The following is a 14434-nucleotide window of genomic DNA, read 5'->3' as shown; positions in this document are numbered from 1 at the left end:
GTTTTGGTTTTTTTCCCGTTGGTTTTTTGTTTTGTTTTGTTTTTTTTTGTTGTTGTTGTTCCCCCCCCTCCCCTATGCAAAAAAGAGAAAAAAGAGACAAAAAAAGAAGAAAAAAACAAAAAAAGAAAAAACTGACACACAAAAAAAGATTAAAAAATGAAAAGAAAAAAAAAAGACAAAAAAAAAATGTATAAAAATTAAACAAGCTATGCTTCAACTCCAGCTCGCCTCCGCCCTTCCTTCTCTGCCCCGGGGGAAACTGAGGCACGGCGCCCAACCGAGGAGAGCACGGATGTCCCAGAGGAGGAGGAGGGCACTGGGGGGGCACCGGGGAGAGCAGAGCCCTGCCAGGCTGCGGACACCCTTCACCCCAGAGGAGGGACCCCCACCCATAACTGCCCTTGGGCCGGACGAGGAGGGTGACAGAGCTGGGACACCGCACGGTGCATCCCTAACCCCAGGAAGGGCCGCGGGGCGGCAGGGAGAGGACAGGTGGCAACAGGACTTGGGTGGGGGCAGCCGTGGTTCACGTGGGGGTTCAGAGCTGCTGCCACGTCCTCTATTTCCAGACCTTGGCCACGGGACGTCACCACCTTGTGCGCGTGACGTCACCGCCCGGCGGTGTGACGTCACGGCGCTACCCCGTAGGTGAGCGTTGGCCGAAGCTGCGCTTCATCCCCGCGGTCCCCACGGTCCCTCTCCCCAAGCACTGCTCAGGACAGCCATGGAAGCGAGGCCCCCCCTCCCCCCCGGTGCTCCCCAGCCCCCCGTGTCCCCTCAGCGCCCACCCCTCTGTCCGGGCTGGTCGGCCAGCGATGTGGCTGGACACCGGCTCTCGCCCTGCCGAGGCCGCTGAGGTCTGGCAGCTTGGAAATTGCCGTTGTCCCCTGCCCTAGTGGCACCCGGGGGTGCCGGACAGCCCCGTCTCCAGCACGGTGACACAGGACGCTTGAGGCCGGGGTAGGCTGTGGAAACCTTTACTGAGCACGTCTGGGGAGGGAGTCTGTCCTCGTCCCCCCGGGCTGGGATCTCGCTCCGGCCCAGGGCTGGGGGACACAGGGAGGCCCCGCTGCCGTCCCCGGCCACCACCCTCCCCGCTCCGCTCCGGCGAGCGGGTGATCCGCGCCGGGTCTTGGTCACAGCCGGGACGGCCGCGGGGCGAGAGGTGCCACGGTGGCCACGGCTGTCGCCGAAACCCGGCGCGGATTCTCGCCCCGCGGACGGGGTGAGGGTGCGGCGCCCGTCAGAGCCGCTCCGAAGCGGGCAGAGGGGCGCCGGGGTACTTAGAGGGACGTGGCCTTGCTCTCCTGCTTGTCGTCGCTCAGCTCATCCGAGTTCTCAGCTGCCGGGTTGACGTGGCCGGAGCGCCCCAGCCTGCGGGAGGGAGGGAACGTCGGTCAGCCGGGCACTGCACCGGCACCGAGGCCGTGCCAGGGACACGAAGGGCACCACGGTACGGTCACCTCCGGCCATGCCGAGGGCACATAGCCACCATGGCACAGCCAGAATTCCAGGTGGCCACCCTCGAGGGAATCCAAGCACGGGGGGCGGGGGGGTGGGGGGTGAGGGGGGGCTGGGGGTGCTGTGGTACCTGTCAGACTCCAGGGTCTCCGGGCAGTCGTTCTCCTTCCTGCAAGGGGAGAGAGGCAAAACGGTGCCCAGGGACAACCCTGCTCCCAGCCCATGACAACTTTCCACGCAGTTTTCCTCTGCCCCCCGGCCCAATCCAACCTGTGCCTCCTGAGATTCCAGAACCGGTTAACGAGCAGCATCACAAAGACGATGAAGAGGAAGACGACGACGGCCGTGAGGCCAATGAGCCACGGCTGCAGCACCTTGGGGCCCGTGCCTGCATGGCCAGGGGCAGGGAAGGGAAAAGATGGGGATGGGGGCAGCTTCAGGGGAGTTCTGTCTTTCAAGGGATGTGACCCCTGCCATAAGATGGGATTCCCCTGTGGGACGGGACATTGGCAGACACTCACTGTTCCCCTTTCCCACTGTCCCTTGCATACCAAGGAAGCCACCCCCAACACAGCTCACCTGTCCCCAGCACACTGGGGAGCACTGGGGCAGCAGGTGGGTGTCTCCAGATCTTTCTGCTCTGCCCCCAAAAGTTACTGTTGGAGCACTGGGACAGACTGGCCCCACTGAGAACGTCTCCCAGGAGCTGATCTGATGCCTGGGGGAGGCGTGGCCACCTCCCCAGGCACCCCAGGGCACAGGTGGTACGGAGGGTCATGGAGGCACCTACCAGTTTGTCCCTGGGCCGTGGCAGCGAGGATGAGCAGGACCAGGAGCGAGAGGGGCTGCAAGGGCTTTGGCATTTTTGGGTGGAGGGCTGGGGCACGTCTGGATCCTGCTCCTGAAGGTGAGCTTTTGTCCCCTGCTGCTATCATGCCTGCACTCTGCACCCAGGACAACGGGCGCCTTTATTGGCCCCAAGAGGACAAAATGGCACCAAGCACCATGGCAACGTGGCTCCTATCACCTCTGGGAGGTGGTACCACACCCCTGGCTCAGGCACCAGCACCCCACAGCACCCAGTGGCCACCACCTCTGGGACCACAGTGGCAAAGGACAGGCATGTGCCCAGGACTGGGGACCACCCCCAGGGTAAGTTGGTGGATGGAGGGAGAGACAGACATTTGGGTGGGTGGGTGGGTGGGTGGGTGCACAGGTGGAAGAACAGATGGGTGATGGGGTGGAGAAGCACCCACCCTGCCTGGTTCCCCCTAGCCCTGCTGGCAGCGCTGGGGCAGATCCCATGGGAATGGGGCAGTACAGAGGGGTGGGCAATGCCAGGCCACCCCCAGCCCTCCCCTGGGCACGAGCCAGCTGCCCCCAGACAATCCCAGGTGAGACACCATCATGTCCTCAGGGTGTGAGTGCCCGTGTACTGTCGAGAGTGAAATACTGACAGGGTTAGTTCAGGGAGACCATGGCAGGGTGCCCACCCACCAGGGCACAAGGAAAAATGAGGCAGAGGGTGGCCAGCAGCACCCCAGGGAGCGACAGTGGACTTTGACAGGGCCACCGTGCCTGCGGCAATTCCTCAAGGGGCGAAGAAGGAGACTGGGGGTGCAGGGATCCAGCCTCAGCCTGGGTTTAAGATAGGGGGTGCAGGTCTATATAACAGCCCCCATCCCCAGTGCCCTCGCCCAGAACCCAAATGAGGCTTTGGCGTGCTTTGTCCTCCAAGACTGGTTTGGGGCCACCTGTGGGTGCCACAGAGCATGGTCTGGCAGCGCCAAGGCACTGAGGGGGTGGTGGGGGCACAGCCAGGCTCAGCATCCAGCTGTCCATCTGTCTGTCCCTACCCATGTGTCCATGCTGACTTGGCCCATTCAGAGGTGTATCCATGTTTCCACGTTGCAGGTGTGTCTGGGCCGTGCCCCCTGCCATAATTTGCTGTGCGCCCACACTAGGGGTTTGCCCCCCCAAGCACCCCACCTTTATACACCCATGTGCCCATGGCCAGGGGTGGCACGGCTGTGCCAAGGGGTGCTGTTGCTTCAGGCAAAGGCTGGGATGTCCCTGCCCTGCCACCCCGCACACTATGCTGGGCCAAGGGGATCGCAGGGCTGGGGCAGGTGGCTTTTTTGGCATGAGAGCCCAAGAGGAGCCCCGAGGGCAGCACTAGGGCTAGGCAGGGAGCAGGAGGCTGTGTGCCAGTGCTGGGTAGTGCCTACAGCCAGGGCCACACTGTGACCGAATGGTCAGGCAGGGCTGTCCCCTGGCCCTAGAAGAACCCCTTCTCAGGGGAGTCGACAAAGGAGATGGAGCTGTGTGGAGCGGGCAGCCCCAGTGGGATGTCCATGCCAGGTAGGATGCCGGTGCCTTCATCCACTGCGTTCTGCTCCACCAGCATCTCGTCCTTCTCCAGCCACTCTGCCTCCAGCACAGTGCACTCAGCCATCCCCGCCTTCTCCTCTGGCTTGGGCCCAAATGCCCAGTCTGCAGGGGCAGAGACGGAGCTGTCAGCAGCACCAGCCCTGCCACAGCACAGTCTCAGGTGGGAGGGATTCCCCCCTGCCCACCCCAAAACCCAACCCTGCTTGTGGGTAGCACTCACCGGCAAAGTCGTGCACCAGGTCCTTGATGAGGTGCCCCACGATGGCATATGCCACCAGCAGCACCAGTGTTGCTGCCATCATCAGGTACAGGACATAGCGGGGCAGGCGGATGCTGTCCAGGGCGGGGGGCTTGTAGTCCACGTACAGCACCCCGTCCTCCTCGGGGGGGGACTGCAGCAAGTGCCGTGGTGCCCATGTCCCCCTGGTGCCAGGGAGGGGGAGATCCCCCGCCAGGGCCATGGCCAGCTATCCCTGCACCCTCACCCCGAGCCACCGAAGCCTCTGCCACACAAGGGACTGCAGACGGGGAGGTGGCATCAGTGTCCACAGGGCTCCTCGGTGCTGGCAGGTCACAGGGACAGTGGTGTCCCCATGGATGGTGGCAGTGCCACTCACCCGGTGACAGAGCTGTGTTGCTGAGGAGCTTAGCACCTGCTAATCCAGGCACAGCCCAGCTGCCTCAGCATGGGGGTGGCCAGTGGGCTCTGATGTGGGTCAGGGTCCCCAAATCCTGCCCCCCTGTGAGCACCACTGGTACCCCTGCCCCCCTGGGAGTGGGGAGTCACCTGCAGCTGGATAACCCCAAAGACAGGGATGGGAAAGGATGTCCGAGGTCTTTCCTCCCTCCCCTGGGCTAGGTTAAATCCCTCAGCAGGCCTCAGATCCCTGGAGCAGATGGCTGCGATCCCAGAGGACACAGCACCCCCGGAGCCGGAGGCCGTGGGCAGAGGGGATGGGGATGCAGCCTCAGCTGTGGGGGGCTCCCACGGGGCCCCCTCTGCCATACAGTGACGCAGCCCGTGGCAAGAGGCTGTTGCCTTCCCAGATGGCTGCCACGTATCACCCCAGCACTCAGTATCAACTTCCCAAGGCAGAGCAGCCTGCAGAGGGGTGCAGAGTCCATGCTTCCCCCAAAAGCAATTTCCCCCCGCAGCAAGAGGGTGTGCAGGGTTTAGCCCAGACCAGCAGCAGCTTGGAGAAACCCCAAACCCTTCCCAGCACAGGCTAGACTGGGAGGGGTGAACATGCTGGTGGGATTCAGCGTCAAGTCAAAGCTCAAGGCTCAGCCCTGCTTTACTCCAGCACTTCCCAGCTCTGTTGCACCAGGTCACCCCTACCCAGGTCCCAGCCTCAGAAATGCATTTTATTCTAACTTTGTCTTAAAAGGTAATTGGGGGAGCAGAGACAAATGTTGGCACAGAATGGTTGGGAAACAACCCTGCAAGGTCTGAGTGAATCACCCGTGGAAAAGGTGGTGAACAAAGGTGCAGGAAGCCGAGGTGATAAGCGGGGACAAACAGCCTGGCAAACTCCAGGGTGCTGGAGCCCACGTGCCAAGAAGTGAACAGTGGAAGTGATAACAAGGCCTGGGGGAAGTCACCCATCTCACTGTCCTGGGGATGAATATAGACGCAGTGACACACCAGAGCCTGAAGCGCCAGCTGGGTCCTGCCCATCACCCAGGGGATACGGAGGGTGAGGGAAGGGGGACAAGCAACCCGTAACAGCTGCTGACTCCAAACTGTGAAAACGTCAGATGTTTGTTCCCAGCGCTGGCAACTGCAGTCTGGAGCCCCTCATCCTCCCCATCACACACAAGGTGACCCTACCCACAGCACGGGGGCATGTGTCACTGACTCTCAGTGTGTACAGGTGACCAAAACTGGTGACATCTTGACTAAGAGCCCTTTCCATGGAGTCCTGAACTGGGTCAGACTGGGCCATGGCCAGGGCTGCCCCTTGGCTGTGTCCCTGAGCACCAGAGCCCTGGGGATGCTGAGCTGGCTCCAGGGACTAAGAGGATTGAGCCTGGAAGTGATTCGCAGGGAGCCCTTGGACAAGGGGAAAAGGTATGCCCAGCAGGATGCCAGGCCCTTCAAGGCAGTGGGACCCACCAGGGCACCTCAGACAGCTCATCCTCCTCCCCAGGGCTGGGGGGTTTCACCTTGTGACATCAGGGACTCCACTCCCTCCTCCCAGTGTGGCTGGACTCAATTTTAAAGGTCCTTTTTAACATCGATGGTTACACAATTTCATTTTGGCAGCCCCCAGGCTCCCGCCCAGGGCTTGACCCCGTGGCGCTGGGTTCATTCCACACCTGGGCACAAGTAAATCACAGCTCGACTCACTCCAGCTTCCTGTGCAGTGCTTTATTCACTGCCAAACCCCAGTGTCCAGGCTGGGCTAGCTGAGGGATTTGGGTGTCAGCAGCAGCCTCAAGCCCTCCTGGGCCTGGTTAAACATGGGGAAAAGCCCACACAGGCTCTACCTCACCCTGCCCGCCCTAATGGCAGCAGAAAAAACCCTTTTTTTCTTCCCTGCAGAAAAAACCCCAGCCATATCTTCCCAAGTTTGCCATGAAACAACCCTGTCCTGGGGCAGAGGCTGCCACAGGCTCAGCTCCAGCCTGTCCCAACAGGAAAAGCCAAACCCACTGCGGGGGCGAGGAGGGCCCCGGCTCAGCACCAGCACTGACAGCAATTTTGAAGCATCCTAACACCATAACCCACAAGTGCATGTGCCCAAAGCCCATCCTAGCCCCCAGCAAAGCTCAGCTGGGGAGAATGGAGCTGCCGACATAGCAGCACCAACCCAGCCCAAGCCCTGCAGAGCTGCAGCAGGCTCTGACGTGCCAAGCAGAGCCCACCTGGTCCAAGCCCCAAGCCACACTGTGGGCAGGCAGTGCTGATCCTGGCAGGGAAAGGGGCAGATCCAGGAAACAGTAGCTGGCAAGGAACGATGAGGAGGCAAGTAGAAGCTCAGCCTGGATTTGGAGGGAAAAGGTGGTTGTAATTGTGCCAGAGAGCAAACCCAGTCCCTCCTCCAGCTCTGCGTGGCAAGACATAGATCCACGCCAACAGAGGTGCTTCCAGTCCAAGCTTAGGAGGAGGCCTGCAGCTTGCAGAGCCCATCGGCGTACTGGAACTGGGCACCGTTCTCATACTCATACATGTCCAGGGCCACCTGGCAGCTCTCGCGCACCACACGCTCCTCGTCGCTGGCGAAGGCCCGCAGGGCCCGCAGGCAGGAGGGCCGGGCGATGGAGCCCAGCGCCTCAGCGCACTCGTGCCGCACCATGGGGCTCTCGGCGCGGCTGCGCAGCGCGGCCGTCAGCTGGGGGACACACGCCTCGTCCTGCAGCTGCCCCAGCACGTAGCCGATCTCGTGGCGGAACAGCGCGCTGCCGCAGCGCAGCCCTGTGGGAGGGGGCACAGTGAGCTGCGACACCCCCAAAGGTACCAGGATGCCCCAAAACACGCCAGGACGGAGGCCCCATCTGAAAGGTGGGGATGCCAAGGGTCACCGCCCCAGCCCCATGTACAGGAAGGGGCGTCCCACCCTGCTCCCTGATCCCACTCTGACCCCAGCCCTGTCCCAGTGCCTCCTCTGAGGGCAGCACCTGCCCCCCAGCATAGCTGCTGCCCCGCACCTGCCCAGGTTCTGCCCCACCACACGATGATCCAGGGGATGGCAGCATGGCCAGGGACTCCAGCCCTCCAGGACCAAGGAGCTAGAGCAGGAGCTGACAGATCCCATCTTACGGAGCTCAACAGTCCCAGAAAGCTGGAGAGGCTGATCCACTTCCCTCGGGCTGGGGCTGGGTCCACACAGCTCCTGTGGCCTCCCCCTTCCCCACACATGCAACATTCCCTTCTCCAGAACTATTCCCAAACACCAGCAGCCCCTGACTTTCCAGGCCAGGAGAGCAGGACCCCAGAAACCGTGGGCCAGGTCTGACAATGGGTCAGACCAGACCAGCTGGTCCCAGATCACCATCACAGCCAGGGCCCTCCCTCCCTGAGGGAAGAGGGTCTGGAGGGTGGCAAGGGAGCCCTGGAACACCAGAGGCCACCCAGCACTCCGTAATGCGGCAGGGACCAGCAGCCACATTAGACACAAACACATGAGAGCAGCTCTGGCAGTCCTGGATTTGGGAAGGGCTTATCCCAGATTAGCCCAGACAGACCCACAGCAAGGTCAGGTCCTCACCTTCTGCCAGTGCCAGCACAGCAGCCTGACTCCCCACGTTCCTCAGGGCAAACATGGCCCGGTAGCGGTCAAACAGTTCCTGGGATTCATCCAGGAGGATCTCCCGGAGCTTGGCAACATCTGTCTCCTCAGAAGGGGGAGCAGGATCTACAGAGAGGTACGGGCTGGTGCCTGAATTCTCCTTGTTGTTCTGCAGCCACTCCAGCCTCCTCAAGGCCAGTTGACATGTCTCTGCCACCTGTGGGTACAGGGACACGGCCCGGGCTGCAGAACAGCACTGGACAGCGCCAGGAGAAGCCCAACATGCAGCAGATGTCACTGTGATGTCCCCACCCACCTGCCCAGGTGGGACCTGCCTCACTCTCCGAGACCAGCAGTGCCGCATCCCAGAGGAAATAACTCCTCAGGAATCTCACCTCGACCACAGGATCCTGGGAATAGCGTTTCAGGACATCCAGCACGTCAGGGTTCCCAATAGCACCCAGGGCTTCACCTGAAGGATGTATCACGATGTTATCAGGGTGTATGAGAAGAACCCTGCTGTGTTCTCTGGCAACGCCTTGCCTTACTCTAAAGCACAGACACAGGCCTAACTGGTCGATCCCAAATAGTGCAAACATGGACACAGACTGGATTGACCAATTCCAAAGAGGACAAACACAGCAAGAGAAGCCTGGACAGCAGGAAGAGCAGGGCCTGGCCAACCCGTCCTGTCAGGTCTGGCCAAGGGAGGTGGTGAGATGTTATGTGACTCAGGGTTTGACACCCAAGCCGGATCAGGCCCCCATGAGCTGCTCTCTACAGTGGGGGAAGCTCCCCCAAGCCCCACTTCCCAGCCAGCCCCTTGCCCTGCCCCCAGAGTCGCGGGAGCTGCCGCCGTACCTGCCTCGTGCCTGACCATGGGCTCCTGAGCCGTGTCCTCCAGCACGCGGATGAGCACCGGAATGGCCGCCTCGTCCTGCATCTGGCCCAGGCAAAAGGCCAGCTCGTGCTTCAGCAGCGCCGAGCCGTCCCCAAAGGCGCGGCTGATCCACTCCACCGCCGCGCGGCCGCCCAAGTTCCGCAGGGTGAAGAGGGCTCGGAAGCGGGCGGGCAGGGGCTGCGCCGCGTCCACCAGCGTGCGGCCGATGGCCTCCACCTCCTGCTCCGTCACCATGGCGCGGGCGGGTCCGGGCACACCGGGGACTCCGGGGGGGGGCTCCTCGGTCACACTCCTGCGGCCGGGGAAGGGAGTCAAGGTGCGCCCTCAGCGGCCAGTGGGTCCCGTGGCCGGGGGCAGGGCGGGCGGGAAGGGCCGCGGCCCAGCCTGTGCCGGAGAGCCGGGCCCCGGGGCCGACCCCACACCGCGTGTCCGTACTCGGTTTCACCGGATACCCGGGACGGACATAGACCCCCTGCCGCGACCGCGCCAGACGGAGCCGCCAGGCCAGCGGAACCGGGGCCCGAGAGGAGCTGCCCGGGCCGGGGGACACCAGGGGGGGTTCGGGGAGGACCCGGCGGTGCCGGCGCCGCACTCACCGCGCGCCGCCATCTTGTCGCTTCACCACGTGACCGTCCGGCGGCGGCGCCTGCGCAGTGCGTACGGACGGGGCCGCCCACGAGGGGGCGCTGCCTCCCCTCCGCCTGAGGGCGCTGCTGCTCCCGTCCGCCAGGGGGCGCTGCGGGGGCCGCTGCCCACCATGGCCGGGGCAGGGTCGGCTCCACCCGGGCCCGGTCAGCGATCCAAGCGCCGGGCGGGGCACAGGGACCCGCGAACTGAGCCGCAGACCCCTCCGGAGAGGGGCCAGGGGTACCAGGCTGGGCAAACCCCTCCAGACAGGGGCTAGGGTGTTGCAAGAAGGGCAAAATTCCTCTGGAGAGGTGCAGGGGGTGCCAGGCATAGCAAACCCCACCCCGGAAGGGCCAGACAGTGCCAGGCTGGGCAAGGCCCACCCTGAGAGGGGCCTCAGGGTGTTCCAGACTCGGCGAAATCCCACCGGAGAGGGTTTGGGCAGTGCCAGGCTAGGAAACCCCCTCCCCGAGAGGGACCTGAGGTGCAAGACTGGACAAAATCCCTCAGGAGAGGAGGCAAGGGTGCCAGGCTGGGCAAACCTCTCTGGAGAGAGCTCAGGGTGTTCTAAACTGGGCAAACCTCTCTGGAGAGGGGCTGGGGATTGCCAGGCTGGGCAAACCCTCAGGGCAGCACATCCCTGAGTTTGTGGATGCGGTTTAATTCCAGGCTGGTGTCAGCCTTTGCAAGTCACTGCTCCGCCTCTTCCTCCCCCCTCCTTCCCATGTATGTTTACATGGCAAGTTTCAAACCTTCAAAGGAGTTTTGCCTTATTTCAAGGCTCTTGCTAATTTTGGCCTGATGAAGAGGCCTTGAGACAGAGGAAAGGCAGATCCCAGCAGCCTCCCCCTCCCAGCCCTAATCCCCACTGTACTCCCGCAGCACACAACACACCACCAAACAGTTTGGATCCTGGGAGAGAGAATGGGCACAAAATACATTCCGCTGCCTGAAACCTCCACAGCAAACCCAGCATGAGTGTGACACAGCCACCCCTCCCTGCCCTGGGTCTGCCTGGTACAGTTGGTAGCATCGGGCCAGTTTGCCGGGGTCTATGATAAGTCTGCAAGCAGGGATGTGCAAGGCAGCTGTGCTCCGGGCCCATCAGCCCTCCCCACAGCTCTCAAAGTACTGGCACATCAGCTCGCGCACTTGCTCAGCCCGGTTGTCTTCCATGGCGGCCGGCGCGGGCTGGGAGGGCTTGGGCAGCTCGGTGGGCTCAGTGCCCTCCAGCCACTCCTCGTTGAAGGGGTTGTCATGCGCCTCGCAGACGTTGTGCAGGATGCAGCAGGCAAGGACGAGGGTGGGCAGCAGCTCCAGGCTGCAGTCGTCACACTTGAGGAGGATCTGCCAGCGCGCCTTGAGGCGCAGGAAGGCATTCTCGATCACACTGTGGGCCCGCTTCAGGCGATAGTTGAACTGCAGCTGGCGCTGGGTGAGGTTCTCGTCCTCCTGGTAGGGCTTGAGGATCCAGTCTTGCAGGGGGTATGTGGCATCGCCCAGCAGCACGTACTTCTGTGCCTTCCCCATGAAATGTTTGGGAGGGTTGGGGCACAGCCGGCCCTCCTTGGCTAGCACCCACAGGCTGGAGCTCTCCAGGACTGCGCTGTTCTCCATGCTGCCTGGAAAGGCGGTGGAGACATCCCAGAACTGCCCCAGCCCATCCACAGTGGCCTGCGTGAGGATGGAGTGCCAGCCCTGGCCGTTGCAGTAGTCGGCAGTGAGGCGCAGGGGTGGGTGGATGGGGATGTGCAGGCTGTCCAGTGCCCCGATGCAGTGTGGGAAGCCCCAGCGTGTGCAGAAGATGCGCACCATGTTCTCCAGCTCCTTCTCATCGGGCAGCCGAAGGTAAAGCGGCTTCAGCAGCAAGACGACAGCGTAGCTCACCTCCCGGACACAGCTCTGCACGGTGGAGGGCCCCACACCAAAGAGCGGGCTCAGAGTCTGGTACTCCACGTTGGTGGCCAAGTGCCACAGGGCCACAGCCACCCTCTTCTCCAGGGGCAGGGTGGGGTGGAAGTGGGCACTGTGCGGAGCCAGCCCAGGCCGCAGCTGGTTGCAGATGTAGAAGAAAGTCTCCTTGGACATCCGAAACTTCTCCAACCAGTCCTGAGGCCCAAACTCCTTCAGGACCACCCGCTCCCACCAGTCCGTGCTCCTGAGGCTGGACCAGGCGCGGGGGTAGAAGCAGCAGCTGGTTCTCCTCCGGTGAGCGATGAGGAGCTGCCGTGCAGGGGGAGAGAGCAGCAGTGTGAGACAGTGCTTCCCTGCACTTCACAGGGACCCTCTTCTGAAGACCACCCAGCTCGAGAGACGTGCTCAAGGCAGGAGGATGGCCAGTGCCAGGTGGCCAGTGGTTCCAACTGGTCTAACACTGGTCAAATCTTCCTGTTGCTGGGAAAGCTCACTGCAAACCCACCAGGCAGCAGGTGTGACTTCAGACAAGATGCCCAGGGGTTGCAGACAGAGTTTTCTGGAAAAGCCCCTTTTTGGGGTGGCCACTCGCTCTGGGGGGGTTGTATTTTAATGAGCATTACTGGATTTCCAGCTGCCAAGGGAACTGTGGGCTAAGCCCTGATTTGGAAGGAGGAAAGAGCACCCCTCAAAGGTCGGAATCATGATTTGGAAGGGGAAGCTCCTGGCCTCTCCACAGGAATTGTTTTTCTGTTACTGAAGTCTAGAATGCAACTTTAAACTAAAAAGAAGCTTTAGTCATCTTCTTTAGCCACTGCCCAGGCCAGCAGGTTCCTCACGTTCCCCCCCAGCTTGTCCTCGCTGCCAGGCATCCGTTGTATCTCCCATTGCACCCCCCACCTTTGATGTCACCCTGTCCTTCACATCCCCGTGTCCTCTGCATCCACCATCCTTTGTGTCCAGGATCACATCCCGTGTCCTTCAAGTCCCATCCTTTGTGTCCCTGTCTTTGTGTCCCACAGAATCCCCACGTTCCCCATCCTTTGTGATCTCTGTGTCCATGTGTCCTTCCAGTCTCACATCCCGTGCTTTGGGTCTCACATGTCCCCCTTTATGTCCCCCGTGTGACTTCCCCGCGCTCCCCACCCTTCCCAACACTGTCCTTTGCATCCTACACACCCCACTGTCCATTTTTTGTCTAGCTGTGACCCATGTACCCCGTGCCCCAAATCCTCCACGTCCATGTGTTCCGTGTCTCACGTCCCACATCCTTTGTCCCCGTGATCTGTCCCGCATCCCTCCATCCTCCACGTCGCCGTGAGCTCCGCGCGTCTCCCGTATCCCCCACCCTCCGTGTCCCCGTGACTTCAGTGCATCCCCCGTGACCCCCTCCCCCCATCCTTTGTGTCCCCGCGATCTCCACGCGTCCCGCGCATCCCCGCACCCTCCGTCCCCCGCCACCCCGTCCCCCACGCCGTTGTCCCCACGTCCCGTCCAGTCCCCTCCCATGGCGGCCCCGCCCCGGTCACCGTCATGAGCCGCTTCTGCCGCTGGCTGTAGTAGTGGCGGAGCCAGGCGCGCCGCTGCGGCCCGTCCCAGCCCCCGGCGCCGCTCCCGCTGCCGGCGCCGCTCCCGTTCCCGCCCATGGCCCCGGCGCGCCGCCGCCGCCGCCGCGCCAGCGCGCACAGGAGCACCAGCAGCCGCTCCCGCATTTTCAAATCGGGAGCCGGGGCCGCCCTGGAAGTGATCAGCGGCGGGGTCACGGTGGCACCGGGGGGCGGGACGGGGCGGCGCCGCTCCGCGCGGCGCCTTACAGGTATCCCCATCCCTGCCTGCAGCTTACCGCACAGACATCCCCGTCCACACCGCACCGCACCGTCCTCCCCATCCCCGTCCCCATCCCCACAGCACCCGCATGTCTGCACCGTCCTGCACAGCTCTGCCATCTCCATCCCCACCATCATCACCTGCTCTCACCAAACCACACCGTCCCATCATCCCCATCCTCACCACCATAGCTCCAGCCACCATCCCAACCCACTCCTTTCCTGCCTCCAGGCTGGGCTGGAAAAGGGTCACTGGGCTCGGCTGCTGCAAGGAGTGGCACTACAGAAACAAGGAAAACCGCAACAGCAAAATCCCAAATCTGCCTTGGATTTGCAGGAAGGCTTGAAAAGGCTGGAAAAGGCTGGGAAAGGCTGGACAAAGCTCACTGGGTTCAGCTTGGGCAAGGACTGGCACCAGAGTGACAAAAGGCCCAACCACAGACAAGCAGTGCCAGTGCTGTGATGGTGCCCAGTGAAAGGAATAAGAGGAATGTGTCTTTACAAACAGACTCTGTGAATCTGCTTGTAGATAGGGCCAGGGACTTGTAGATAAGGAAGTAACAGGAGAAACCATCAGTTTCACAAAATGTTATTAATTCACATGGACTGCTGCTCAGCCAAGGTCCTGCTAAATTCCTGAACTTGGAGAAGAAGAACAGAAACAATAGAACTATGAATATAATATATTAAACAAAAGGGGGGGGGGGACGCATATTAGAGGGGGACATACAGTAGGCAGTTCAGGAAGTTTGTACCTTCCAAATACCTCAGCCAGTGGAGAAAGGGAGAGGATGATGTGGCCATGAAAATTAGGATAAAAAGGAGGCAAATTGTTTCCCCCAACAATTTGAGAGATCCCGTGGGAAATGCCCCATGACCTCTCCCTTTGTTCATGAATAAAGTTACAGGATTCCTTTGTCTCTTTTTTGGACATAAACCTCTAGTATCGTGAATTTTTCTGCACACTTGGGTGTTGCTAGACGGACACAGAGGAACCACACTCACAGGGTCAGGTTGCGAGAGCAAAAAAGAAGGAAGTTTATTTGAGATTTTGACTTATATAGTTTTTGGAGTTTGGTCAG

At 61.5% G+C, this 14434-nt stretch overlaps 4 protein-coding genes across 4 annotated transcripts; all 4 read right to left on the bottom strand.

The window, feature by feature from the left end:
- Window positions 1-973: 973 nt before the first annotated feature.
- Window positions 974-2510, bottom strand: SMIM24 (small integral membrane protein 24). The gene is made up of 4 exons (XM_066205491.1): window positions 2252-2510; window positions 1732-1849; window positions 1592-1630; window positions 974-1374 (listed from the first exon to the last, which is right to left on the bottom strand). Exons 1-4 carry the CDS (start codon window positions 2394-2396, stop codon window positions 1284-1286), a joined length of 393 nt encoding a protein of 130 aa, XP_066061588.1. The 5' UTR covers window positions 2397-2510; the 3' UTR covers window positions 974-1283.
- Window positions 2511-2780: 270 nt separating this feature from the next.
- On the bottom strand, window positions 2781-4394 carry SMIM44 (small integral membrane protein 44). Its single transcript, XM_066205489.1, has 2 exons — window positions 4073-4394; window positions 2781-3954 (listed from the first exon to the last, which is right to left on the bottom strand). Exons 1-2 carry the CDS (start codon window positions 4311-4313, stop codon window positions 3740-3742), a joined length of 456 nt encoding a protein of 151 aa, XP_066061586.1. The 5' UTR covers window positions 4314-4394; the 3' UTR covers window positions 2781-3739.
- A 2448-nt stretch (window positions 4395-6842) lies between these two features.
- DOHH (deoxyhypusine hydroxylase) lies at window positions 6843-9614 on the bottom strand. The gene is made up of 5 exons (XM_066205653.1): window positions 9582-9614; window positions 8946-9277; window positions 8480-8556; window positions 8064-8301; window positions 6843-7270 (listed from the first exon to the last, which is right to left on the bottom strand). Exons 2-5 carry the CDS (start codon window positions 9217-9219, stop codon window positions 6954-6956), a joined length of 906 nt encoding a protein of 301 aa, XP_066061750.1. The 5' UTR covers window positions 9220-9277; window positions 9582-9614; the 3' UTR covers window positions 6843-6953.
- Window positions 9615-10522: 908 nt separating this feature from the next.
- Window positions 10523-13241, bottom strand: LOC136302173 (uncharacterized). The gene is made up of 2 exons (XM_066205534.1): window positions 13056-13241; window positions 10523-11835 (listed from the first exon to the last, which is right to left on the bottom strand). Exons 1-2 carry the CDS (start codon window positions 13236-13238, stop codon window positions 10717-10719), a joined length of 1302 nt encoding a protein of 433 aa, XP_066061631.1. The 5' UTR covers window positions 13239-13241; the 3' UTR covers window positions 10523-10716.
- Between the last annotated feature and the right edge of the window lie 1193 nt (window positions 13242-14434).

Source organism: Chamaea fasciata, unplaced genomic scaffold, assembly GCF_029207755.1.
Source record: "Chamaea fasciata isolate MVZ Bird 193981 ecotype frontalis unplaced genomic scaffold, bChaFas1.0.hap1 SCAF_28, whole genome shotgun sequence".
Taxonomy (NCBI): domain Eukaryota; kingdom Metazoa; phylum Chordata; class Aves; order Passeriformes; family Sylviidae; genus Chamaea; species Chamaea fasciata.
This window is presented reverse-complemented; position numbering and strand designations above follow the sequence as displayed.

Excerpts from the sequence above, each read along its gene's own strand:
- DOHH (XM_066205653.1), bottom strand. The coding sequence starts at position 9,219 with ATGGTGACGGAGCAGGAGGTGGAGGCCATCGGCCGCACGCTGGTGGAC. Across the intron at positions 8,557-8,945 it reads CATGGTCAGGCACGAGGCAG|GTGAAGCCCTGGGTGCTATT; the intron begins GTACGGCGGCAG and ends TACATCCTTCAG. Across the intron at positions 8,302-8,479 it reads CCCAGGATCCTGTGGTCGAG|GTGGCAGAGACATGTCAACT; the intron begins GTGAGATTCCTG and ends CTGTACCCACAG.
- SMIM24 (XM_066205491.1), bottom strand. The coding sequence starts at position 2,396 with ATGATAGCAGCAGGGGACAAAAGCTCACCTTCAGGAGCAGGATCCAGA. Across the intron at positions 1,850-2,251 it reads CACGGCCCAGGGACAAACTG|GCACGGGCCCCAAGGTGCTG; the intron begins GTAGGTGCCTCC and ends CTGGCCATGCAG. Across the intron at positions 1,375-1,591 it reads GAGACCCTGGAGTCTGACAG|GCTGGGGCGCTCCGGCCACG; the intron begins GTACCACAGCAC and ends TCCCTCCCGCAG.
- SMIM44 (XM_066205489.1), bottom strand. The coding sequence starts at position 4,313 with ATGGCCCTGGCGGGGGATCTCCCCCTCCCTGGCACCAGGGGGACATGG. Across the intron at positions 3,955-4,072 it reads CCTGGTGCACGACTTTGCCG|ACTGGGCATTTGGGCCCAAG; the intron begins GTGAGTGCTACC and ends CTGCCCCTGCAG.
- LOC136302173 (XM_066205534.1), bottom strand. The coding sequence starts at position 13,238 with ATGCGGGAGCGGCTGCTGGTGCTCCTGTGCGCGCTGGCGCGGCGGCGG. Across the intron at positions 11,836-13,055 it reads GGCAGAAGCGGCTCATGACG|CTCCTCATCGCTCACCGGAG; the intron begins GTGACCGGGGCG and ends CCTGCACGGCAG.